General features: G+C 45.7%; 1 protein-coding gene across 10 annotated transcripts in view; it reads right to left on the bottom strand.

Annotated features, from left to right (window-relative positions):
- The window catches only part of DISC1 (DISC1 scaffold protein), a 350,357-nt gene that overhangs the window by 280,637 nt on the left and 42,468 nt on the right, over positions 1–27,252 (bottom strand). For all 10 annotated transcript variants that reach the window (XR_005986855.1, XR_005986856.1, XR_005986857.1 and 7 more), the window contains exons 2-3: positions 17,973–18,967; positions 9,514–9,583 (exon numbers count right to left, since the gene is read on the bottom strand). Coding sequence is in view for 7 of the 10 variants with exons in the window: in XM_041749370.1 (XP_041605304.1) it covers positions 9,514–9,583; positions 17,973–18,967 (1,065 nt within the window). In the remaining 3 variants the exon portion in view is untranslated. The remainder of the gene's footprint in view (positions 1–9,513; positions 9,584–17,972; positions 18,968–27,252) is intronic.

The following is a 27,252-nucleotide window of genomic DNA, read 5'->3' as shown; positions in this document are numbered from 1 at the left end:
AGTGTTTAGACAAAGAGTTCCTCAAATGCTGGGAGAAAAAGAAAAAAAAACAGAAAAGAAAGCACAGGGAGAAATAGCACAGAATAAACACACAGAAAAACACCAAATATGAACAAACAAATTTCTCTCCCAGTCTTTGCACTGCTGGGGCACACCAGCCTCCTTAGGATCAGACTGAGGTAAAAGTTTAGTCTTCTCTTTCTTTTTTCTAAGTATGTATCTTTCTCTGAACAAATAAGTGGTTTTCTAAATTTCTATATATACACAAGTGCTTTTGAATATCCCAAAGGTCTCCCCCAGCTGTTGCTCCTGGGAAGGAGATAGCCTGCTGTATCTCTCAATCAGTAACTTTTGTCCAGCTGTTTTCAGTTCGTTAGTCCACCTTGCAGTGTTTTCAAGCAATGCTTGCCATTTTTCTAGGCTCCACCCTAAGTTACCCAAAAGAAAGACAAGCACTTGATGTCAGTCCTTTAGGTAACCCAAAACAGGTTAGAATAGACTTATGTAATAATTTTCCAGTAAAATCTGCTCTGCTCCCCCTGGAATCAGGGACCAAAGTCCCACACCAGGAATGTGAGCTGTCATCTCCAAGGTCACTGCCATCCTGGGGAGGAGTAGGACAAGGGCAAGTAGAAATGCCACAAAGTCCTCCCACTATTTTCAAGTTGCCTTTTTCTTGGTTCAAGGTTTGCTTGGTTACACTAAACTTTAGGCTATTTTCCAGAGTTCAAAAATGTTGGTTCTGACGGTTTATATTTCTCTTTTGATGTTTCTGTGAGGGAATGAATGCTTGGAGTCACTTACTCTACTATTTTCCTGATGTCATTCCCTGACATTGCTTTAACTACTAAATTTTGTGGTTGTTTGTATATTAGTTTCCTATGGCTACTGTAGCAAATAACCACAAATTTTGTGATTTAAAAGAACAGAAATTCATTCTTTCACAGTTTTGGAGGCCATAAGTCTGAAATCAGTTTTACTGGGCTGAAATCAAGTGTTATCAGGGCTGTATTTCTTCCGGAGGCTCTCAGGAAGAATCCATTCCTTGCCTCTTCCGATTCCAGTTGGCTGCTAGCATTCCAAGTCTTTTGGCCACATTACCCCAATCTCTGCTTCTGCGGTCATATCACTTCCTCTTCTTCTGTTGATCCAGTCTCCTTCTGCCTCTCTCTTAAGAACATATGTGATGGCATTTAGGGCTTACCCCAATAATCCAATTAATCTCATCTCAAGACTCTCGATTTAATCATACCTGCAAAACACTTTTCCAAATAAGGTAACATCTACAAATTATGGGAATTAGGATGTTAATATCTTCAGGGGGCTATTTTTCAGTCTAGCACATGTAGCAATAGGTAAGCCACTAAAACAAGTGGTTTGAGAGAATAAGTCAAACTGCAAACAGCAAAGTGAGGATCCTGGGTCCCCTGACCCCATTCACCTCAGCACTGTCACACCAAACTATGAATCCTCTTTTCCTCTTCTTCTTGTTTAAATTGGGTCTCTTCTTCTTGAAAGTACAGAGCACACACACACATACACACACACATGCATACACACAAACACGCACACACAATTTTAATGTTAACTGAAATTTCACACATTTATGTTATTTTCATTTCATCCCAAATAAGCTAACATTCCCTAAGAAAAAAACTAATATCTTTTACACATTTTTTTGGTCCACCATGGCATGGTAAACCTGGCAAAGAGTCAATAACATGCTGTTCATGTGAAAAAGGTACTGTGATATACTGATCCAAAAGCCATTCTCTGCTCTTCACTAGCTTCAGGGTTTTACACAAAACAAGATACGAGTAATAGCCAGGTTACTTTGTGGACAGGAAAAGAATAATTAGCTCATTCATGTCACAGAAGTCTGCCTTTTTTTTTTTTAACTTTTCTATCAAATATCTGCATTTGACAATAGACTAGTGAAACCAAATTATTCAAACTTTTGCAGAAACACCTGGATATGTTTAGTATTTAGCTCTGCCCTGAGTCCATTAGGCTCTTGTTATGGGCTGAATTATGTCCCCTCAAAATTCCTATGTTAAAGTACCTAAGTACCACATAAAATGACTATATTTGGAGATAGACTCTTTAAAGAGTTATAAAATTAACATGAAATCATTGGATAGGCCCTAATCCTAAATGGCTGGTGTCCTTCTATAAAGAGGGAATTAGAACACAGACACACTGAGGGAGGACCCCATGAGGACACAGGGAGAAGACGGTCATCTACAGGACAAAGAGAGAGGCCTCAGAAGGAGCCAACCCACCAACACCTGCTTTGACTTCCAGCCTACAGAACTATGAGGAAATAAATTTTTATTTTTCAAGCCACCAGTCTGCAGTGCTTTGTGATAATAGCCTGAGTGACTAACACCCTGCATCTCCCTTTAAGGGCAAATCTACCATCTGTACCAAAAGCAGAGACATTTTGGACCTGAAATGATTGTGGGAAGATTCAGTCATGCTGAGGTTTTTGTTCCTGATCACAGACACACCCCTTCCAGTTCTCAATCTGTAGAAAGAGGGGAAGCAATCCTTGAAAACACTGCTAAATAAAATAAAATTGCTGACATTTCTAAAGTTCTAAGTGCTCTCACAGAAAAACTATCCCAGCTAGCCAGCCTCAATATAAGTCACTGCTTTGTCCTGTCTGGCTACCTGTAGAGCAGCTGAGTTCCTCAGGCCCAGATGGAATATCTCCCCAGGTGAACTTACTCTCCTGGGCTCCCAGCTTGCCTCTCAGCCACTCAGGGAAGGTGGCAGGAACATAGAAAACTCTGTGGGATATGCTTCAAAATCAGTCTTGTAAGTGCAAGAGGAACTTCTGCCCAACCTCCTGCTCCCATCCACCAGACTCTACAGCTTGAGAAACTTGTGTCACTTGTAGAGTTTCCTAGAGAGTAAGATGCTGTGTCCACTATTTTCACAACCACCTGCTACCACTCATTAAAAACATGCTACAGTTCAGCCAGCAGGAAAGTGTGTCCAAGTTTCAACTAAGTGCTTAATAACGGGAAGGAGATGGAGGGGGAAAAAATTTTTTTTGTTTGTCTTGATGTTTTGTGTTCAACAGCATGTCTAGCCTTGATGGTCAGATTTCATAGTGAATAATGTGCTGTACTCCATGCAATCCCTACAGGACTGACCGACTTCCTCAGAGCCAGGGAAGGCAAGGGAGAGGTCCATCAATGTGGGGAACAGATGGTAAGGTGGCCATCAAGAGAAGACATTTTCTCCTCTGTGCTTCCACCTCCAAAGTTCTGAAGGTCTAATAAATTCCAAACCTTAACACCCCAACAGAGGAGGTGGCTGAGTGTACACCCAGCTGGAACACCAAGGAAAAAAGGCGTCACGCTGAAATCACATTCTGTGCTACAAATGAAAGGGAAGTTTACCATATGCAGATAAACCATCTGGGTCTGTGCATAAAGCTCACATCTGAAGTAGGTGTCACACGATGTACTACACTCCTAGCACTCATGAAAAATGCCAACACACAAACTGCAAATATGAACAATGACCTGAAAGCCAGCATTGGCTGAGATATTGGACCTTAACTTATACAAACATAAACTCTCCTGTAAACAGGAAAAGAAGCTAAGACAATAAACTAAGTGAAGTAAATGGTGTTTGTCTGCATTCTCTTTTTACAATGTTTGTTTTCACAAATAGCTCATCTCTCAATTTTTAAGTTTTTACCTAAAATAAGAGGAAGCAGACACACAAGCTTTTGCTTTTGTGAGAATAATATTGAAGGTTAAAATTGAAATAATACATATGCGAACTTCCTAATACCCTAAGGTTTTAGATAAAATCATAGAAAATCCTCCTGATGCATCCCAAGTGGAGCCCTCCTCCACTTCTTCCCTAATCGTCATGGAAAGAAGAGTTTCCAGAATCCAGAAACTTTCTAGGTTTGGTCGCCACAACTCCTCCAAAACTCAGTTTTCCACATTGGGATACAAAATGCTCATAGACCCAGCAAGGACAGGAGGCAAAGATATGGATGGCCTGAGGACACAGCTGGTCCCCTCTGAGCAGTGTATGTGGCCTCACCAGAGAAGCAGGGGCAGTATCAATTCCTCCCACAGTGATCCTGGGATGTAATAGCTACATATGGGAAAGTGCCCAACATGGAACAGATGTGCAACAGCTCTACATTAACATACATATCACATGTAAAAAAAACCTATAGACAATGCATACAAAATGCCATTTACGGGATCCCTGGGTGGCGCAGCGGTTTGGCGCCTGCCTTTGGCCCAGGGCGTGATCCTGGAGACCCGGGATCGAATCCCACGTCGGGCTCCCGGTGCATGGAGCCTGCTTCTCCCTCTGCCTGTGTCTCTGCCTCTCTCTCTATCTCTCTGTGACTATCATAAATAAATAAAAATTAAAAAAAAATGCCATTTACTTTACTTGGTTGCATTGTCTTAGCTTCTTTTCCTGGTACTTACTGCAAGCACTCCTCAGAACCTAGAGGGAGAACCTGGTAGATAGCAGGCCACTGCGATGATGTTTCTAAACCTTGCATGCGGGGAGGAAGAGAAGTGCATGAGCACAGGTATTGCAGACAGAAACTGCACCCCCATCCATCTCTGTACTCAGTGCAGCTCTTTTCTCTGTAAACATCTTAAGTGCCAGTCATGTGTCTCTGAGCAGATGCCAAATGCAGTCTACTCTTTCAGTAGGAACACAAAGCAATACAGGCTGCCAAAAATAGCATTTCTCCTCTACGGACCCCAAAATGGCACCCACTCCCATTTTGAAAGGGCTCTATCACATCCAGGGCTATGAGTAGAGGAAGCAGAGCTTCTGTTTCTAAGCATGAGACTCCAGGAAGCCACTCAGACACCAAATCCTAAAGGAGATAGAGAATGGGGTCCTCCCGGAAAAACAGGGCTGTCAACTTGGATGATTTATACACCATCACCAAAGAGCAAAGAGCAACTGTAAATAGACCGATCTTGCTTAAAGAAAAAATGAAGATTATGGCAATTTAGGAAACAGCTGGTCACTCTCTAGAGTGGTTTTATGTTTGACCTCTATTGTCATCATTCCTCTTTCCAATGCCTCATGTCATACTTGTGTTTTGTCATAATGGATATTGGTGAAGACAAAGAATAGAGGAACCAATTCAGTGCTGACCACTCTTTACACTAAGAAAGAAATCCTAAGCAAGCAGGGTAAAGCCAGCTGTGCTATATATCACAGTGATGTGAGTCCCTGAAATGATGAATTCCTGAAATTTTTCTCCTTCTTCCCCACAACCTCATTCCATTTGCTTCAGGAGTGAGCAGCAGATATGGTCACAGGCAGGGGAACGTTCCAGGCCAGATGTCAGTGCAGAAGCAGCTGAAACAGCAACCACATTGGACATCCTTGCCCACGCTCTCCTTTTCTCCCTCTCAGCCGGTCACAGACCCTGCCCTCCATCTCCCATTTCGGGACAGCACTTTCTCCTTCTGCAGGACTCTGACGTCCCACACTTGCCCTTCAGCTGACCACAGACATGAGACAAGCACTAACGTGATGAAATCAGTAAGGCGTTTTGAGCCTCTGCAGAGAAACTCTTAAGCAAGTACCAAATGGTGTTATTCTTTTCCTGCCCAAGCTCTCCCAGCTTTATGCAAGAATATAAGGAATTATTAACTTTACTTCCTAGGCAAGGGAGAGGTGTAATTAGAGCCCTGGGGTTTTCCCACAAGGCAGTAATGAGTAAATCTGCCAGCACTTTGAGGAGATAAAACATGGAACTTTCTATTCTGTGCCAATTGCTCCTTTGTCTGGAACAGAAAGTCATTTTTTATGAGTGAAACTAAAAAGAAAGAGAGAAAAGTAACAAAACCAAGGGAGAGCCCTCCAGATTCTCGTGGCAAACCTCGTGAACTCCTGCAGTCCCTGGGGGGCTCCCCTGAGAAAGAGCACAGCCCCACCACTGCTGCTAACACTGAAGCAGAAGTGAGTCCACTCAAAGACTGTGAAGGCTGAGTATACAGCAAAATCACAATCCTTGAAACATTTACTAGTAACCCTAGATAAACCAAGTGAGAAAGGAAATCTTACTCAAATCGTATTTCAACAAATCTCATTACAATAAACTCTCCACCTCAATATCAACCAAACTTCCCAAATGACTTGGCCATTAGTTTACAAGAATGTATGGATCACTTACTGCATGCCAGTCCATGCACTGGGCCCTGTGGTGATCCATTTCAGACCACAGCCAACTTCACATCCCATTTCAAGACAACCACACTGTGGGACAGTGGCTTTTACACCTCTCTGTGTTCTCTAATGTGCCCTTCCAGATGCATCCTCCTTTCCCTCCAAGGCCCACCTAGGTTACCACCCCCTCCAGAGAACTTTAATCCTCACCCACCCCACCTCTAGCAGAAGTAGTTTCTCCTCCTTTGGAACTTCCTTAGTTTATATTTTAAGGGACGTGTTATGTGTAACTTTACTATCATTATTGTGTACTGTGCTACCTCCCCTCTCCCTGGTCAGAAACTCCCTGAGATGAAAATCCTAAGGACAGTGCTCAATGTGTCTTTTTTTTTTTTTAAGATTTTATTTATTTATTCATGATAGGCAGAGAGAGAGAGGCAGAGACACAGGCAGAGGGAGAAGCAGGCTCCATGCAGGGATCCCAACGTGGGACTCGATCCCAGGACCCCAGGATCATGCCCTGGGCCAAAGGCAGGCGCTAAACCACTGAGCCACCCAGGGATCCCCTCAACGTGTCATTTCAAATGGCCTTGCATCAGCGTGCCTTGGTAGCTCAGTCGGTTAAGTGTCTGACTCTTGATTTCAGCTCAGGTCACGATCTCAGATCATGAGATCTAGCCCCACGTCAGGCTTTGGGCTCAGCGTGGAGTCTGCTTGGGATTCTCTCTCTCCATCTCCCTCTGCCCTTCCTCTCATTCGCACTGAACTAACAAACAAATAGATAAATAAAATCTTTTTAAAAAGAAATAAATAAAATGGACCATGTCTCCCTTGTATCCCACCAGCATGCCAAGTGCAATTCTCTGGACAGCTGCAAGAGTGCCCTTTGGGAGCTTGTTGGAAATGGAGAGTCTCCACTCCAGCCCAGACCTACTTGGTCAGAATGTCCATTTAACACATTCCACAGATGATTCCTATATACAGTAAAGTTTGAGAAGCACTATAATATACAATAGATGCTCAATAGATATTTTTTTTAAATGAGACAAATTCTACACAAATATCTCCCCCTCATGTACCTCATCCCGGGGACTGCAGATGAGCTAAGTAATCCCATCCTGGGGGGCAAGAGTGCTTGATCCTTGTGCTCACTCCAGCTGGCCATCCGTGGCCCCTGTGCATTCAGCAGCAAGTAACTTCCTTGTTCATCACAAAACTCTGACGTACTGCCCACCTACTATGTGCCAGGCCCTCTGCACATTTCATAAGAGCATTCACATCTCAACACACTGAACCAGGTTTGCAGATTTGGGAGTTTAAACAGAAGGGGGTCAGTATGTGATTCTGTGTGTTAAGTGCTTCCCAGGGTGCTTGTCTTGTCCACAGACTCCAGATGCATCAAGAGGGACACAGCCCCTGATGGCTTCCTGCTCCTGCCCCCAGGACTCAGCTGGCTGCTATGCAACAAGGCCGGTCCTCCGCAGAGTAAAGCCCTGCGCCAGTGTTTTCTCACATACCAGCATGCCTCCTGACCACTGGAAGGCTTATAAAACAGACTGCTGGGCCTGCCCCCAAGCTTCTCATTCAGGAGACATTCTCATTCTCAACATAGAAACAGGACAAAGAAATTCAGACAGAACACTAAATAAAGGTGTCTTTATTCCTTTGGCTTCCCTGATGAGGCGTTATCTTATCCAATCTTGTTCTCTTGTGTGTTTTGGAGATATATGGAAAAAAGACTAAAGAAGTGAGCCTTTATTTAATGAAACCCACTACAAAAACCAAGTCCAGAAAGTTCCCCAGGCCTTGATCAGAAAAAGAGGGCCTGGTTTTCCACCTATGTCTTCAGTTTTGTGTGTTAGGGCGAGAGCTGTGTGCTAAAGGCCCATGCCAGAGAAAATTAATTTGGCCAGCAGTGGAGAGCCTCAAACCTAGGCTCGGTTGTCCCTCACAGACAAAAGTCAGTGAGTGCCCCTTCTGCAGGCATTGCTCCTTTGCTCTCTGCCTGCAGCTGTGCCCATTCACAAGGTGCACTCTGCCTCAGACTCGCCTCCTCTCTCACACATCTCAGTCTCCGCCCAGTGCTGTCATGAAATCAAGACAGCCTGTAGAAAGAGCGGGAGAGTTTAGAGTTCCACCTCCATTCCCAGATTCCTCTCCTTCCTCCCACCCCGTCACACTCTAACTCCACCTCACCTCAATGGTAAATGTAATAACACTACACCAGCTCTGGGTGTTTCTAGAATAGGATTTGCAACCTCCTTTTGGAAATCACTCATCCCACTCTGTGGCATCCTGGTGCCAATGGTCCATGACATATTTATTGGAAATAAGAAATATAGGTCAGTAATGTTGAAGACCCAAGCCTCCAGGCTAACCAGCTTCCAGAAGAATCCTTAAGTCTACATTCTATTTCCAGACCTATTCTGAGTGTGCTAAACCTGGTTATCACCAGGATGATCTATCAAGTTCATAAATGTCTAGGGGAACCTGGAAGTTATTTTAAGCCTTCTCTCTTCCCCACATCCAGCAGAAATGGGTATAAAATGTGGCAATCAGCATCCAAAGCCTTAAAGACTCTTCTCAGGCCAACCAGACTGGAAATCCTTCCTTTGACCCAGTCTACCCCATGTCCATTCAGCTGCCACATCAGTCCTTGTCTGCTTCTGCTCCAGCTCCTACTACAATGTCTCGTTTTAACTGTTGTTGGTTTCTTTGTTTTTTTCTATCTAATCAATTCCTCTATCGTCTGGTCTCATGTTGTGAATTCTCTTTTCTAGCTTGGATGTTTGGGGATATCACATGAAAATTTGGTACATTTGACCCCTTTGGCGCAGCCTGGAATTTCTCAAACCCATTTCATTTCCTATCTCTGGTCCTGGTAAGTATGAAGTCAAAAAGTTCCATGAGAGCTCATATTTATAGGCATCACAAGGTCAGATACTGTGTCCACCTTACTTTCCTATTCCTGCCACATTGCCTAACACATAATAGGTATACAACAAATATTTTTCAATGAATGAATAAATTATAGATCTATCACATGTTAGGCAGGCAGATGATGAGTTAATAGCTTTCATTGTCCAAATACCCCAAGTATTTCAGAGTAATCAACAAATTTATAATTCAAAGGATTAATGCTCATAAAGTCCTATTATATCCACAAAATAATAGTGCTATAAAACAATCAATTGTTACTGAGTGGAGGTGATCAGAGAAAAGACTACACAATTCATTTGGGGGGTAGAAAATAGGTATAAATGAGGGTAGAAGAGAAATGGGACATTCCAGGGAAAAGAAGAAATAATCAATAAACAAAATAAAACTCACCTTTATCATAATCATCATCTTCAATTGCTTTTTCTTGAAGTTTCTGAAGCTTTAATCTTAGGGATTTTACCTATGTTGGTTTGAAGGGGAAAGAAAATGAAAGCCAAATTAGAATAGCATTCAAGCAAACTTATTTTTTTAAAGCTAAAAACATTTAGAAATGATTTTAAAACTGAAGTTCTTTATTCTCCTTTAAAAAAAGAACCACAAATGTACATTTTTCCAATGCCAGATGCATTAGTTTCTCAAAAAAAAAGAAAAAGTTATATAAAGAGAAAGTGTAATTTGAGCATAAAATCCACAAAAAGAGTTAGAAAGTTATTTTAAACAAAAACATCACATTGTACCCTTATCTGCATGAAAAAAAACTGCATAATGAAAAGGAACACAAACTTCCTGACCTGACCAAATGGTCTCTGTTCTCAAAATCACATTAAAATGATGAAGATAAACACACCAAGACTGGAAGGGAAGCCAAGAGAAGGAGAAAGTGAACTCTAATTCGGCAGGCTGCCCTGCTGGCTGGCTGAGACTGACAAGAAGGACTTCACAAAATCCTTCCAGAAAAGAGCATCACCTTATTTAACCTACATATAGACACAGTGATCCCATCACTTGTCGGAGGGTTACCAACACATTCATTCTTAATTGTTTTTCTTCTTGACAGGAGGCCCGGGATTTTCTGAAGATAATTCTAGACCTATCAGTGAATGGATTTGGGTTTACTTCCCGAAACACACCTTCCTCCATGCTTTGCCTGGCTACATCTACATTTCCTTCAATATCCAGTTCAGGTATCACCCCCTCCAGTCTGTGCAAAATGTCCTTCCTGGGTACTGTCTCTGTGATGTGTGCCTGTTCCTATTCATGTAAGCCATTCAACAAATATTTACGGAGTGTCTCCTAGGTGTTAGGCACCATCTGAAGTGTTGAGGATACAGCACAAGATTCTTAGCCATCTCTGGACATATATTCTTGAGCAGGAAGATAAAAATTAACATAATAAGTACATTTTCTGGAGTCTTAGAAAAAGATTAGCGTTAAGAAAGAAGAAAAACCATAGAATCCAGTAAGGGGCATCAGGAATGTTGGTAGATGCTGGGACTGCAGCTTTAGATAAGATCTCTCTGACATTTGACCAAAGATTTGAAAGTTTTAAGAGGGGAAGCCCTGGGACTCCTGGAGGAAGCATTTCAAAAAGAAAAACCAGCTCAAAGGCTCTGGGCAGAGGTGTTGCTAATGTTGCCAAGTAAAAGCAGGAGGCCACTGGGTCTGGGGTGGATTGATTAAGGGGGGATTATACATGATGAGGTCAGAGAAGTGATAAGGAATGCATCATGAAGATACACGAAGACCTTTGAGAAGTGTTTATGTTACTCTGAGGGTGATGGGGGCAGTCGGAATCCACCGTCTGAATGATTTCTGAACAGCTCCATTCCAACTCCTGTGGGCAAGGGCAGAAGTCAGATGATAGGGGAGGCCATGGAAATCCCCCAGGATGGAGGTGATGACAGCCTGAATGATACTGGGCACAGTGAAGATGGTGAGAAGGGATCTGATCCTGGGCACATTCCGAAAGTGTCTGAAGATAGAACCAACAGGATTTGCTCATAGATCCCATGTGGGGGGTGAGAAAGTCAAAATGATTCTGAGTTTTTGGTTTGAGCCACTGGATGAATGGAATTGTAAAAAATTATCATAGTAATTAGAACACCATGTTACAGCTATTGTTTTGTGTCATTTCATTTGTGTGCTCCATTCCCAACTGAGCATCTTTAAGGGAAGAACTCTCTTCTACTCATGCAGAAAAAGGCAGGGCTCACCCGTACTCAGTTCTCCACTGCTCTGGGCACACAGAAGGATGTGTGCCCTCCCTGCCTTGCAGTGGGTAATGGGGTGTGGGTGCAAGTCTTGGAGGTCCCTGCTGCACTGAGGATTTAATTGCTCTTGTAGGATCCCTTACTGTTTTCCTCTTTGTCCCCTTGACTGAGGGGCCATATGTTCAGGTGGTGCAGGCAGGGTTCCTGAGCGACCCCCTGAAGCAGATCCCCCAGCTACCTCTGTGGAACTCGAAGCAAAAAACACAACTTTGCCCTGTGAAGGCTCTAATGCCATGTCACTGTCTGCTACGAACCTATTCTAATACAATTTCCAAAGTTGGGCACAAGTAGTACATAAATACTTTCTGAATGAATGAACGTTTACATTAACCCCTTTATCCTTGAGTTGGTCCATGTTACAACTGAAAACTGCACCAGTAATGTAGTCGTACATATTAGGGATGGAAGAAAGTCTGTATGAGTGGCTCAACTGCCACATAAAGCATACTCTTACCAGCACCGCTCCCAAGAGGGGGTATTATTAAACAGTTACTAAAGCTGAAGCAGAAGAATTACAGAAGAGAAAGTCATGGAAAATTTCACATATTAGTCAGCATCCACCTCATCTTCTCCCCCTCACCCAATTAGCCCTGCAGGTCCCTGAGCTGATGCCCTGAGAGATGTCTCAATACCCATCTTTGCTGGAAGCAGGGCCACTGATGGTCACGTCTTATCCAATGACACAACCATGCGAGGCAGGCAATTTCCCTTCTTTTCCTGCAGCTTCCACAAGCAGAGGCAGAGCTAACTTGCAAGGTTCTCTGTGCTTGCCTCCTCTGCGCACCCAGCTAGCATTTCCTCTCATCACAATTTTCTCAGCCCCGCACAAGCCCTGGTAACGTCCCTGGGTGACTATTTCCAAACAGTAGAAGCTATACATTCTCACTTCTCATTCACAGTAGCTGTGTTCTGTAAAGTCATCAGAAATGCCCAGTTAGCAAACACTAAACCGCCGCTTCCCGGGGAAACCAGCCTTCGGCTTCTGAGAGCCTCTGATCACAACGTTTTTGTCAGCTGATCAATGCCTAACCTTGTTTTATGTGTGCTTCAGTTTAAAGATGCCTTCTTTAACATATATTGCTGGTTCATTAACAGAACTTACGGCCACAGTACTACAGCTCACGCCTGAACAGAGCTTACCCAACACACATTTCCTCCCTGGGGCACGCGGCAGCCTGGGAGCACCTGGGAGCACCAGGCAACCTGACAGCCCTGTGCCAGTGGGCCACTGTAAACACTGAAATTCCAAAGAAAGCACTAAGTAGACCACCCAAAGGACACTTGTATACAGGAAGAGAGCTGAAACAAGACGGCAGCATCGCCTTGTTCAGCCTCAGCTGGGAAGTGCACGTCAGGCAACCCAAACTTTCAGCCCCTCTGCACACTTCCACAAATGACCAGGAAAGCACCACAAGCATTGACTCTGGAGTTACCGTTAAACTGTAGAAAGTAAGCAAATTCACAAATTCAGATGGAATCCACAAATACTGAGGATCGGCTATATTTTAAAAGGAGCTAAAACTCAAATTCCTGAGATTTGCTTTTTCACTTAAAGAGAAGGGAGAGGGAGTTAAGGAATTAGAATATAATATCTAAAAGGCCCCAGAACACTAGAATCCCAGTCTTTTTTTTTTTTAAGATTTTATTTATGTATTCATGAGAAACACAGAGAGAGGCAGAGACACAGGCAGAAGGAGAAAAGAAGCAGGCTCCATGCAGGGAGCCCAGTGTGGGACTCGATCCCCCGTCTCCAGGATCAGGCCCTGGGCTGAAAGCGGTGCTTAACCACTGAGCCACCCAGGCTGCCCGAATCCCAGTCTTTCAAAGGACATCTCCCAAATCCGTAATGCCTCTCCAGTAACCTGAATGAGCAATCTGGAGCCTCTGCACAAACGTGATAGGAAAGAAGCCACCCCCCGTAAAAGGCCCCCCTCATTCTAGACAACTCCAGCTGTTAGGAGCCTCTTCTTCCTATTGAAACAAAATCTACCTCCCTATAAATCCTATGCCCTGGACAGAGTTCTTTCCATCACTGCTACCACACAGGATAAAGCTAATTCCTCCTCCACACAACAGACATTCAAATAATTGAAAACAGCATCATGTTCTTTGCCATCCAGGTATTAGTTTACCACAAACAAAGGTACTTAAATTATGGATAAACTCTGTCCAGATCCCATTACTTGAGACAGGATATGAGTTTAATGTGCACTACGAGGAAAAGGTTGAATTTGATTTTTTTGACCCAAATCCTCTTCTTCTGAGCTATTTCTTTAATGATAACAGTGACCAACAATCTGGGTACTTGCTCAGTGCCAGACCTTGTCTGAAGAATCCATAAGTGTGAGCACATTTCATCCTCATCAGAATCTAATGAGGGGGGTACTATGGTTTATGTCCACCTTCTAACAAGAAAGGCGCAGAACAATTAAGCAAATTACCTACAGGCACACAGCTGGGAGAAGAGAATGCCAGGCTAGCACCCAGGCAGTCCCAGTAATGTGCCCCGCTGCAGGGAGTCTTGGGATCACAAGCACACACACATGCCCCAGCAGGTGCCCAGAGACAGCAGGGCTGATTCATCCCCCAGAATCCCACAGGTGCAGGAGGTGTGGGCCAGGCATTGCCCTAGGCGTGTAAGCCCCCAGGGTGAACTGGCTGCCACTTTGCCCTTCTTCCCCAAGGAACACCTGTCTAGTGGGCTATGATCAATCAATTCTTTCAAAAGCTGCATCCTGGGCAGCCCCAGTGGTGCAGCGGTTTAGCGCCGCCTGAAGTCCGGGGTGTGATCCTGGAGACCGGGGATTGAGTCCCACGTCAGGCTCCCTGCATGGAGCCTGCTTCTCCCTCTGCCTGTGTCTCTGCCTCTCTGTGTGTGTGTGTCTCTCATGAATAAATAAATAAAATTCTTTAAAAAATAAAAATAAAAAAATAAAAGCTGCATCCTGGGGCACCTGGGTGGTTCAGTGGTTGAGCATCTGCCTTCAGCTCAGGTCATGACCCCAGGGTCCTGGGATCGAGTCCCACATCAGGCTCCCCACAGGGATCCTGCTTCTCCCTCTGCCTATGTCTCTGCCTCTGTGTGTCTCTCATGAATAAATAAATAAAATCTTTTTCAAAATAAATAAATAAATAAATAAATAAATCCCACAGCCTGGTAATAAAGGTGAAAGGAAGAGCTGTATCTAGGGTGGTTCATATTTTTTTAAACCTAAAAATCATGAAACCCAAAAAGTAAGTCAGGTTGGCTTTCTGCAGCCAGAGCCCCTGGAATGCCAGCTCTCAGGCCCTGCAATGACCCCGTGGCTCAGGGAGCTGGCATGGTGAGCCTGAGGCGTGGCTGGGCCCCACGAGCCACAACTGCTTACGGGTTCACAGACTCCAGTCTATTAAAAATAAGATTCTCAGAAGGATGTCAGTTACCTGCAGGTAAGAGAAGTTAGAAGAAAGAAACCCAGTGAAGCCACGTGGACTGCAGAGGCATCACTGCCAACGTGAATTTCTGTTCATTTAGCTATTTGGGAGGGAGAGAAGCGGGCCATGATCTGCATTGTACTTGTGCTTCACTTGAGTCAAAACTTGAGTTTTTGAGATGGAGAGATACAGATATACATTGTAGAGATTTTTTTCAAGAGATCTTGGAAATGAAACATTAAATAATGGCATTTACAGTCAGAAAAGTATGATGACACAAAGCTCCACTTAGTACCTGCAACCTCCGAATTCCTAATAAGAGCTACGTATTTGGGCTGTTCCTTTCTGACACAGGGCCCCTAAACCCTAGAAATTTCCAGTGAAGATGGTAAGAAAGGTGTCTTTTGTTATGTTAATAAGGTGACTCTCGGAAGACACCTTAGGATGAGGGCTGGTTGCCAGGGGAACCAATAACGTGATTAGAGGCCTGGGAACCTTACAGCCCCCTCTCCCCCAACTCCCCACCACCACCACCACCACCAGGGAGGATAGAGGGGTGGACGTTGAATCAATCCCAAATGGCCAATGATTTAATCAGCCATGCCTATGTAATAAAGCCTCCATAAAAACCCAAAGGACAGAGGTGGGAGAGATTTCCAGGTTGGTAAACATGAGGACATTCAGGGAAGTATGAAGCTCCACGCCCTTTCTCCACAAGCCTTGCCCCGGTGCATCTCTTCCACTGGCTGTTCTTGTGTTATATAGCCTTTTATAGTAAACGTATGATCTATTAAGTAAAATGTTTTTCTGAGTTCTGTGAGCCACTCTAACAAATTAATCGAACCCAAGGAGAGAGGTGTTGTTGGAACCTCCGATCTATAGCCAGTGGGTCAGAAGCACAGGTGACAGCCTGGACCTGCAACTGGCATCTGAGGAAGAGGCAGGCAGTCTTATGGCACCGAGCCCTCAAGCTGTGGAATCTGAGACTCCCTCCGGATAGATATAGTCAGACCTGTATTGAGTTACAGGACTGACCTGCATTGGAGAATTGATGGTAGAGACAAACACCTTTCTGAGGGTGGAATTGGTGATGAGAACCCCTTTACACCTTGTATATCTGCCTCTCATACTCTCTTTTGTGCCTTAGCCAGGCAATCCAAGAAAGCTGTCAGTTAGGTATCTGTGGTCCCTCTTAGCAAGATTAATCATTTCACTAAAAATAAAAATGAAGCTGAAGCTGAAGGCCAAGAAGCATGCAAGGCATCAGGCCATTCAAAACTGTCTAAGACACATGATCTGTGGTTACAGAGCTCATGGTCAAGTGCAGAACTTGGACCCACAAATTATTATTAAATATGATGAGTGGTGCCATGGGGCATGTCCAGAGTGCTATGGGAACATGGAAAGAGGGCATCATTTGGCCCAGAGAGGATAGGAAACATCTCACAAGGAGATGGCTTCAGACCCACACCAAAGGGATTATAGGAGCGTGGCAGGTAGAAAAGTGTAGGAAGGTCATTCTAGGCAGAGAGAACTGTAACCAAAGGCCTGAGGCACAGCTTTCCCTGGTGTCTTCAGGAACAGGAAGCAGCACCAGATGGCTGAGCCAGCAGGAGTAAGGCATTGGGGCAGGCTGGAGCAGGTTGGGAAAGGTCTCAATTATCAGGATAAGGAACTTGGATACCATCCCGAGAAGAGCAATGAGCCACCAAAGGTTTCAAGCCAAGGAATAACACTATCCCACCAGTGTTCCGGAAGATAACTCTGCTGGCCATCCGGAGAATGAACTGGAAAAGAGAGACACTGAGAAAGGCAAATATGTCAAGAATCTCTTACAAAACCCACGTTGAAAATAACAAGGACTTGAACCAGCGCAGAGGCTGCGGCTGTGAGAGGGAGGTTAGCTGCAGGACTATGAGGATGAGAGAGGTGTTGAAGATGCTTGCAATTTCTCTAAGAAACTGCATCGATGCTCTTAATTAAAATCAACAAATATATGTACCAAGACTAGGGCCCTTTAGAACAGGTTTGCTGGGGAAGACAAAGACATCAATTTTGAACACATCTAACTAGAGGGTTCTGTGCATCACCTGGGAACAGAGCCCTGTCTGCATATCCAGCCTGGCTTCACAATCTCCTTGAGATATAAATCATGTGGCTGGGGTCCCCAAGGGCTGGCACAGGGCAAACAGGGACAGGGCCAGGAACATCAGGCCACACATAAAGATTTCAAAGTAAATGAGATGCAATTGCTGGGAATGAACATGACCTTCACATTTTCAGGTATTTCCACCAAATGCCTGATGAGTAGCTGTTCTACTTCCTTGTGGATGTGTACAAATGTCAGCAAACATACACACATATGCATACATCATATGCACACAGAAGGAAAATGCAGTCACATAGCCCAATGGGTCAGCCACAAAGCATCTCAGGCTGGGTTTCTCTTCGGATTTTTTGGAGGTAGAACAACCCTGCCTATTCACAGTTGTAACCACCTCTCTGATAACACGGTGCACAACACACTCATGATGCCAGAGTTTGCATGTATACAGCCCCCCCTAGCTTCCAAAAGCCCTTGGCTTCTCACTGCAGCCACAGAAAATCCCATGCAAGGTTACCATCTTTAAATAAGGAAACTGAGAGCCTGACCAATGTAATGACCAGGAGCAAAGTCTCCTGGCTGTGTCAGGCAGGGCCCACTGAGCAGGATGAAATGCAAGGGCTGCAGGAAATGCAAATGAAGCTCAGCCTCCCCCCCAATATGGTGCATCAATCTCCATCTTCACACCACTCAACCACAGGCCAGCCAGCCCCAGCTCCCCTGCCTCTGCCCCCAATTTCCTGTTTCAAAGCAGAGCTGGGCAGAGCTAACCACACATCACGTAGGCCAGGAACTGCAGAGGAGCCTGCTGCTCAACACAGAGCAAATCTGAGCATTCAAGTGACAGAGAAGACAAGAACAAGAACAGATTTGTGTGCAAACAGAAAGAGAAGAAACAGAAGTACGGCAACATCTTTTTGCCGTCAGTTACAAAAGGAGCTGCTGCAGCTCCCAGAGGGAAGTCGGTGGTCAACCCCAGAACTACTCATTTCCTGCCTTCTGCCCGAAGCCGGCCTGAGCTCGTGACACTCACGGGCCCCCGGAGGCTGGGAGACACCAACCTCCAGCTGCCTCCGGTCGCTCAGCAGGCAGTCCAGCAGCACAGGCTCGCACCTCCTGAGCAGCGTCTCCCAAAGGTGAGCCTCCCCCAGGCTGCTGCCCTCAGACCGCCAGGGGCCTGGGGAGCAGGAGGAGGCAGTGTCCGTGTCCAACAAAGAAAGCATGTCACACTCCGGCCTGTGGCTGCCCCCTGTGGTCTGGGCAGAGTCCGCCAGGCTGGGAATAGTCTTGAGAGTGAAGTGGGGAGAGAAGAGTCGAGGATGTTCGTGGGGCCTGTCCATGCTGGCAGCCTTCACTTCTGCCTCCTTGGGGCTCTGACAAGGGGCCTCAGCCTCTCTGGATGGCAGGCAGCCTTCAGCTTCTCCACGTTCCCCAGCAGAGCCAAGTGAGAGCCGTATGAAGCTAAAGCTTGACGTAAAGGCATCCTGAGAGCCAGCAGGGGTTGGGGGGGCCTTGGGGACACTTCCAAGGCTGTAGCTGCTGCCACTTGCCTCCTCTGGGGACAGACAGCCTTTTGTCCAGGTACCGCCTCCAGCAGCATCCCGGCCAGGAACTGGAGCCTCAGAACTGTCCATGGATGGGAGCTCCCCCTGCCACCCAGTATCCCCAGGGCCACACGACCTGGCTGGCCTGGCAGGTGGCTTGGTGCCAGCTCTGAGCTGAATCCCAAAGAGCCCTGAGGGCCTTCTCACAGGGGTCAAAGCCAGGCCTAGGTAGCCCCCAGAGGTCGGAGCCGAGGCTGCTGTGCTCCTAGGAACAGGGCTCCCAACCGAGGAGCCTCGCCACTGGCCTCCAGAATCAAGGCCACACCGTCCGGCCCTGGACTCAGACTGGTGGGACTCCTCACTGCACGCCCCTCCCTGGGCCTGGAACGGAGCGGCCACTGATGGGTAGAGGAACCCGATCCGGGGCCCAGCTGCACTTCTCATGTAGCCCGGCCTCCGTGCCAGCCGCCTCCTCCGAAAAGACGCTGCAGGTGGTATGCAATCCTGGCTGCCTAGGAGGAAAAGAGAAAACAGCACCATCAACATGCAAAGCTCACTGGCTCAGCTGGAACTGCATTTGGAGAGCATATTAGGTTTAGAGGTCGCCGCTCTGTGCATCTGTCAAAGGGAGATGCTGGCTCAGTGGTCACGGGGCCAACCCGGGACGAAGATTCTGACGATCTTCTCCAAGTGTTTGCCTCGAATGCACAGAAGAAACACAGCGTCTCTGCTCTTCTGTTTAGCAGAGCAGCTGGCGTTGCTGTGAGTTATGCCAGCATGTCAGCATGCCCACTGGAGTTACAACCTCGCCGGCTCCTTCTAAACCCTCTGGCATCTTGCCTATTGGGCTCTTAGGCACCACAGCACTTTTATCCCAGAGTGGGCCTAAAAGCAAACAATTGGGAGGCAAATGCCAGCACACTCCTCAAAACAAGATCCAATCGCTTATTCTAGCTCCTTATTGAACAATATGTGAGTTTTCATTATCTGAGCTCTCCGTGTCCCAGCACGTCTCTGGACCATGGAGAGCCAGCTGGGGCACAATTTATGGCCATCAGTTCATCTCTCAGTGGACCACGGGAGGCCCTCCTTGATGTGCTCAACAAACCAGGGACTATGTCCCCCTCGAGCTCTGCAAAAGGAATAGAAACAATAAAAAATGCTGATAGCTCTCAGGCAGGATTGTATAGCAGTTGAGAGCAGACTCTGGCACCTCATTGCCTGGCTTAAGCCCTGGCTGTGCCATTGCTGCCTGTTAACCTCCACAAATTACTTAACCTCTCTGTGCCTCAGCTTGCTTCTCAGTAAAATGGAGACATTACCAGTACCTCTCTCGCAGGGTGAGACTTAACTAAATGAGTCACTAGAGGTAGACAGCCTACAACAGGGCCTAGCACACATAATAAGTGTGCTGAAGATGTTAGTTATTATTTCTCCATTGCACAGCACATTGGTACTCAGAATATGGGCATCATCTACATTAATTTCATTTGCTCCCTACCAAAGTTATGTAAATCAACCAGACTAGGAATTATAACTTCCTTAAAGGAACTTCCTGTTCCTTCTACAGTTAAGGAAACTGAGGCTCAGAGAAATTGGCATTCAGAAACCCCTGCAAGTGACTGAGTGACCAGCATCACAGTCTCCTGACTCTCCTGACCCACACAGTGTTCTCACCGTGGAGCCCCGCCACACCATGAATCAGATGAGATGGAAAGCATACAAGTAAGACCAGGCAGTGCTGAACGTGGCTGTAGGTATACTACAGCCCATGGTGAGGAGTGGAACAAAGTTTCATGCCAGGCCCACAATCCTACCCTGTCTCCAGAACTTGGACGGCCTCCGGATCTTTGTTATGTTAAGTAGAAAGCACTGGGCATTTGGGCTCGCCCTGTGTTATGATCATGACACACACCAGTCTTTCGAATGGATGTCAATGATAATCCCTGGGGAAATTAGCACAATGACCATGAATTTGAGCAACTAAGGACCAAAGAGCCCAAGATGTGTTCACCCAGTGGCCTTCTCTTGCCAGTGTGCCAGCTGCCCCGTGCCGGGGAAGGGCCAATACCATCCAAGTATGTAGAATTGTGGAAGCTGGCAGTGAAGGGAGGCAGGAAAGCAAGGGGCTTCAGGGGGTAGGAGAGGAAGTCAGGATAAAGGAAGGGAGGGGGGTATATAACATACAGCCATTTTCATTCCATAAACAATAAAATTAAAGCTCAGAAGGTTTTAATTTGCCCAGAACCCCCAGATCATAGCTTACCCAAGACTGTTTTGCTCTTTACAGAACAATAACCTAGCACAATGCCCTGCTATGGCCCTAAATGGCTTGCTAAATGATGAATGGATGCATGGATGGATGAGGGAGGGATGGATGAATCAAGGCCCTCTGATTCCAAAACACATGCTCTTCCTATATCCTTTGCCTCCAAGCATATCACTTAATATGGTAACTTGAAATGACAGGATGTCAGAAGAAAGATGGATTTTTCTTTTTTTCTTAATAACAGAGGCCATGCAAAGTTGGAATCAGTAGAAAAGAACATGATAAAAATGTACACAAAATATATAGAAGGAATTAATTAACTAACTAATCATTGAATAGTCCCAATTGGACCATCCAATTGGACCTTTGATGGTGACTATCAAAAGAACCCAGCAGTGGTTAAAGAGTGTGCTTGTCGTGATGAGCACTGGGTGATATTTGGAACTGTTGAATCACTTCCAACTGTATTGTTTGTACACTTGGAAATGATATTACATTGTATGTGAACTAACTGGAATTTAAATAAAAACTTTTTAAAAAATAAGACATTGAGAAAAACATTTAAACGGAAAATAACAAGTGTTGATTACAATGTTGAAAAATTGGAACTAGTGGGCACTGTCAGTGGGAATAGAAAATGCTTTCAGTGTAGCTGAAAATAGCACAGTAATTCCTCAAAAAGTTAAAAATAGAATTACTACGTGGTCTAGCAATTCCATTTCTCATTATACACCAGAAGTATTGAAAGCAGAAAAATTATCTCTTTGAGATATTTGTATATCCATGTTCACAGCAGCATGATCCATAATAGTCAAAGGTAAAAGCAATCCAAGAGTCCATCTATGGGTAGATGGATAAACAAAATGTGCTAAATTCATACAATGGAATATTATTCAGCCTTAAAAAGGAAAGAAATTCTGACACAGGCTACAACTTGGATGAACCTTGAGGACATCACGCTAAATGAAAGAAGCCAGTCACAAAAGGACAAATACTGTAGTTATAGACATATATACATGTATATAAGGTATCTAGAGTAGTCAAATTCATAGAGGCAGAAGGTAGAGTGGTGATGGCCAAGGGTGGAGGAAGGAGAAATGGGGAATAAGTGTTTAATGGGGACAAAGTTTCAGTTTGGGAAGACAAAAAATTTCTGGAAGTGGCTGGAGGTTATAGTTGAACAACAATGTGAATATACTTAATGCCACTGAGTATGCTTAAAAATGGTTAAGAGGCTAAATTTTATGTTAGATGTATTTATTCCAATTAAAAAATTTTTAACGGGGCAGCCCAGGTGGCTCAGTGGTTTAGCGCTGCCTTCAGCCCAGGGCCTGATTCTGGAGACTCGGGACCAAGTCCCACGTCAGGCTCCTTTCATGGAGCCTGCTTCCCCCTCTGCCTGTGTCTCTGCTTCTCTCTCTCTCTCTCTCTCTCTCTGTGTGTGTGTGTGTGTGTGTGTCTCATGAATAAATAAATAAAATCTTTAAAAATAAATAAATAAATAAAATTTTAAAAAATCTTTAAATTGGTCAAACTGGGTCACCATGCTATGTGGTCCACCATGCTATGTGGATCCCCATCCTTTACCTCAAGGGTTTCACTATCTGAGGATGTCCCTACATGTCAGGATCTTGACCACAAAGAGAACCCATGCTCCTACTGGGGATCTGGTAAGATGTTGTTGGGCTACAATGCTACATGAGCAACAAGCCAAGATCAGACATGAGAAAACTTCACCAAACATGAGGATAGAGAGACAAGAGTCAGATTGTGTGAATGGCCCAGCTCTTGCACCCACTGGACCACTCACACATCCCATCCCGTGGCATAGGCCTTCCCAGAAGGCATCCCAAGAGGCAGACACAATCACACACTATTAATCCTAACCCTCAGGAAACGGCAGAGCTGACAGCCAGATCTGGATGGCACTTCTGGAATGAACTAGAAGGATCAAAAGAGACCCATATTGGTCAGATGGCAGCTCAGAAACCTCTAGAAAGATCCCCAGTTCCCTGTACTCAAAGTCCTCTTTTTTCAACTTTTTTTAAAATTATTTTTGAGGGAATTTGATATCCCCTCTAACCAGAAATTAATTATTAGTATCTATCCTGCCTGAAATCCTACCTCTTAGATTTGTTCAAACCCAAGCCCTGCCATCATGCCCTGCAGTTAAAGAAGGGTTATGATGCATTCAGACTTTAAAGGGCAGGATTCCTTCCTGACACCTAACTTCAGGGTTGAATGGGTAGGAAGTAGAACACCACAAGATTCGAAGTGCACACAGGCTTTGAGAGTTGGCCAGGGAAGGCAGCTGTGCCTTCTGTTCTTTATAAAATGCAGAGATGGTTTCATTCTGCCCATCTGGCCCTGGAAAGGCTGAGAAGGGAGAGGTGCTTCACACAGCCTTCTCCACCCCTCACAGCCTCCCACTCTGTAATAGACCCTAGGGAGAAGAGCACAGACCTGCTGGCCCGGATTATGTAGAATTCTCATCTCCACCCCCATCCAGCCTAGTGAGCTCCGGGACTGGAGGGAAGCAAAAGACAAGAGCTTAAGAGATCCAGATGTCAAAAGGCCTCTCCCTACAGTCCAGATAAGGTGCCTGGAAATATGTGCTTATCTAACTTAAGGGGGAAATTGGGGGAAACCTAGTTAACCAGCCAGATCAGCAAAAACTCTGTCTGCCTCTAATGCTCTCCTTCTTCCAGACAAATCCTTCCCATCCTTTGGCTTCTAATGCCCTTCCCCATCAGCTACCTTGTCCTGATGACCCCGTTCACAGGGCTTCCACCATGGTCCACACCACTCCTGTCCCCCTACTTACTACCACCAAGCACTGCTAGCTATTTTCTTCAGCGTATGCAAATTGTTCCCCACTTATGCTCTATTATAAGCTTCCTGACACCCTTATAATTCCCAAAAAGTCCTTGTATACAGAGAAGGCATTCCAATACACATTGGCCACATAATATTTATTTTTAAATAGGAAATCTAAAATATATAATTTAAGGAAACATGATATATATGAACTTACTTGGAAGAACTTAACACCAAGACCCAAAGTTCAAATCTACAGGAAATGGCCACGTGGGCTTGGGGAAGCCACCTGGTCGCCCCGTCCCTCAATGATGCGATGATTCACCCAGGGAAAGTGTACCCATCTTCTAAGAAGAAATAGGCCCTCAGGGGCCCTGCCAAGAACACATAGAAGAGTCAGGAAAGAACAAGCACATAAGACTTAACAAAACATAATTTGGATATAAATGTATAGTGGAAGCATAAATGAATGTATTCTTTTCATAGAAGGAATTTAAATCCTATTTGTCATGGTTGGGGCATAAATCTTTTCTAAAACATTCAGGTTAACCAAAGATTCTGAATCATAAAGAAACCACACATCCCAGTGGATTAACTTGTTTTCAAAGAATCAAAATCCAATCATATATCCACTAAGCACAAACACTCTGCTGAGCATGAGTTCATCTTTCTTTGATAGTTCAGAGAGCACCTGAGGATTCAGAAGTGGCTTGGGGTCCTTGTAATAAGCATCTAGCAAGCAAGGCAAGTCCAAGTGTGGAATAAATCAACCCTTATTGTGTTTCCATTTTAATTGTGCAATCTGTTTTAATAAAACAATTCCTTATTGAACACTATCTCCTGTGTGGGATGCAGATGCAAGCAGGGCACCATCCCTACCCCCAGTTGCTCATAATCTAGGAGGGAACATAAGCCATGAACGCAAAAACTGTCACAGGATGGAATGTGCTACTTTAATCCCAGAGGAAGGAGAACTCAATCTGAAATTAAATGAATGGGGTAATCTAAGTGGTTCCATTGGTTTACCTCACAGTTCTTTGCCCTTCAGCGAAGCAAGGACTTCATGAGCTCCAGAACACTCCCGAATTTATGTCACCACCACCCCCTCCCCCCGCAAAAAAAAGCACCTCTGGGGATGGAAGGGAAGAATGGTGATAGTGCAGGCCTGTTCCGTGAGACACAGGACCACTGTAACAAGTAGGTCTGTGCTGTGGCCTGGGGCCTCCTTCCTCCCATCTCCCTGGCAGCTTCCCTGCCTTTTCCTGCTCCCCTCCTTCCTCCTGCACAGACGTCCCCCTCAATCAACCTCTTGCATGTCTCACTCCATCTTAGCTTCTGCCTCTCAGAGAACCCAAACACTGTCCTAGAGAAAGTACAGTGAGCAAGCACAGGTGGCCCTGCCTGCTTGGAGTTTGCCATCCTTGGGAGAGCAGAGAGAGGAATCAAGCACACACACAGATAAGTCCTGACGGGATGGTAAAGGACAGGTTCATGGTGCCCAGTCACATAGGGTAGGGTACCTGGCTTTGTCTCACAGGGTCTTGCAGTGACATTTGGTTGAGCTTGACAGGTGAGCAAGAGTTATGGAGGTCACAGGGGAGGCTGCAAGGAAGAGCCTAAGAGAAGGAACAGGCCAGCCAGAGCAATGGCATGGAGGACACTGGTGACAGGCCAGAACAGGATGGAGCCAGACACCCCCATGCATACTGGCACATCAGCCTGGATCTTTGTCCTGAGAGGGATGGATGGGCCCTTTGAAGGACATGAAGCAAAGGAGAGACATGATCAGATTTGCATGTTTTAAGAGATGCTTTGTGGAGAATAGACCACACGGGAGTGAGAGAGGACACAGGAGAACAGTTAGAAGGCACCAAACAGAGGCAAAAATAAAGAAAGCAAGCCTGCAGCATGCACAGTCATCCTGGTACTTTTCAGAGGTCAGGTCATGGGGTCAGGAGGAAAATTGTTCCTGGGACATCTATGTCCGTCCTTGCTGCGCACACAGTATTGACTTATGTGATGAAGCACAAGGAGCAGTTTCTTTGTAGCCTTCTGGACAAGCTCCCACCGTCCACCACCCTTCCCCAAGCAGTGTTTAGACACACAAAGATCTGGGGCCAAATGAGTGATATTCTCAATGAATCTCTCGGCAAAGTAATCAGCACAGGCTTGCTGACCCGGCGTCTTCGCAAACTGACACTCTCCATCCGGTTGAAAGGCAGATTGTTTTCCTAGGCATGATTATTCACCAGCTGCTCTTGGTGAGCAGAGCCGCCTCACCCCGATCTAGCATTTCCATAATCATCAAAGCCGCGTGCACCGTGGTGTAGACACCAACAGGTCTGCAGAGCCCGGCTGTCTAGGCCAACCACTGGGAGTTCCAGGAAAGCAAAGCTCGGGTGGTTTCCTATCAGCCTAGTCACCCAAATGCAAGAGCTCTGATTCCCGGGCTGCAGACATCACTTCTTATAACAGCCTCACAGTCAGAAGGGACGAGGCCCACACTGCATTGTGGCTCCACTGGCTAGAACATCAGCCCTGAGTCAGGGAAACTGAAAAGGCTGTTCTGCCTGGAACTCAGGAAACATTTATATGCTAAAAGTAGGAAGAAAAACCAAAAAACGATAAACACAGCACAAACTGGTTGGGGGAGGAGACACGATTCATGAAGGATTTCAAGGGTACCGTCCCATTGCTTAAGTGGGGTGCAGGGTAGTTGCATGGGCGCCGACAGTCCCCACACCCTATGTATGTACAGTATCATTTCTGTAACTGGGAGGTAGTCTGTAACACGTTTTCAGAGCCACAGGCCCTGCCCTCAAGGAGAAGGCAGATGCGGACCGGGATGCCAGGGGCTCCACCACAGGAGGCAGGGAACAGCCTCACCAAGGAGCTGGCCCTGCAGCTGAACAGAAAGGTTGAGGCTACAGAGGTCACATTGGAGGTGAGGTCATTGTGGGTGGAGGAAGAGCAAGTACACAGGAATGCAGGTGACAGCTCAGAGAGGTTCAAAACATCCGGGGCCCAGGCAGGCGGGGCCCCTGTGGAATATGCAGCAGGCAGCGGGCTGTGAGGAGGCCCAGGAGGCTGATGAGGGCACTGGGGCAGGGACAAGTCCCGGGCAGGCCCCATTCTGGGGGCCCCCAGGGTGATTCCGGGGGGTAAGCCAGGGTTGGGGACCTCTGCTCCAGGGATAAGTCTGACTTTACACCCCATTGAGTTCAGAATCCAAATGCATTATAAACAACATTCACAACACTGCAGAGGCTATTGCCTCGCAGAATCTTCTCTTTCCCCAAAACTTTTTTTGCTTCTTGAAATGTGGCCTTTCACTGTGAATCTCTACTCGTGGACAGAGTGTGGCCTGTGTTTAAAATATGTCCCCATACATCTGTTCTACATCTTCTAGCCCACATAAGCTTTCTGCCTTGGGTCAGACAGTGGGAGTCCTGGGCCCCACAACAGGGCCTCCCATGAGGACAGGCTGGGAGGCAGGCCGCTGCTGGATACTGTGTCACTTCCCTAATGTGCGGGCACCAAACAGCAGATCAACATTCAGCCTCACTTCAGAGTTTAAGGGTCAAACAGCATCCATGCCGTATGCAACATGCAGCGTGGATCCCAGACTGGGTCCTACAACAAAGAAAGGATATTGGTGGAAAAGCTGGCGAAATTCAAATAAGATCTATAGTCAGTTCATTGTGCCAATGT

Source organism: Vulpes lagopus, chromosome 3, assembly GCF_018345385.1.
Source record: "Vulpes lagopus strain Blue_001 chromosome 3, ASM1834538v1, whole genome shotgun sequence".
Taxonomy (NCBI): Eukaryota; Metazoa; Chordata; class Mammalia; order Carnivora; family Canidae; genus Vulpes; species Vulpes lagopus.
Note: the sequence above shows the minus strand (reverse complement) of the source record. Positions and strands in the feature narration are given on the sequence as shown.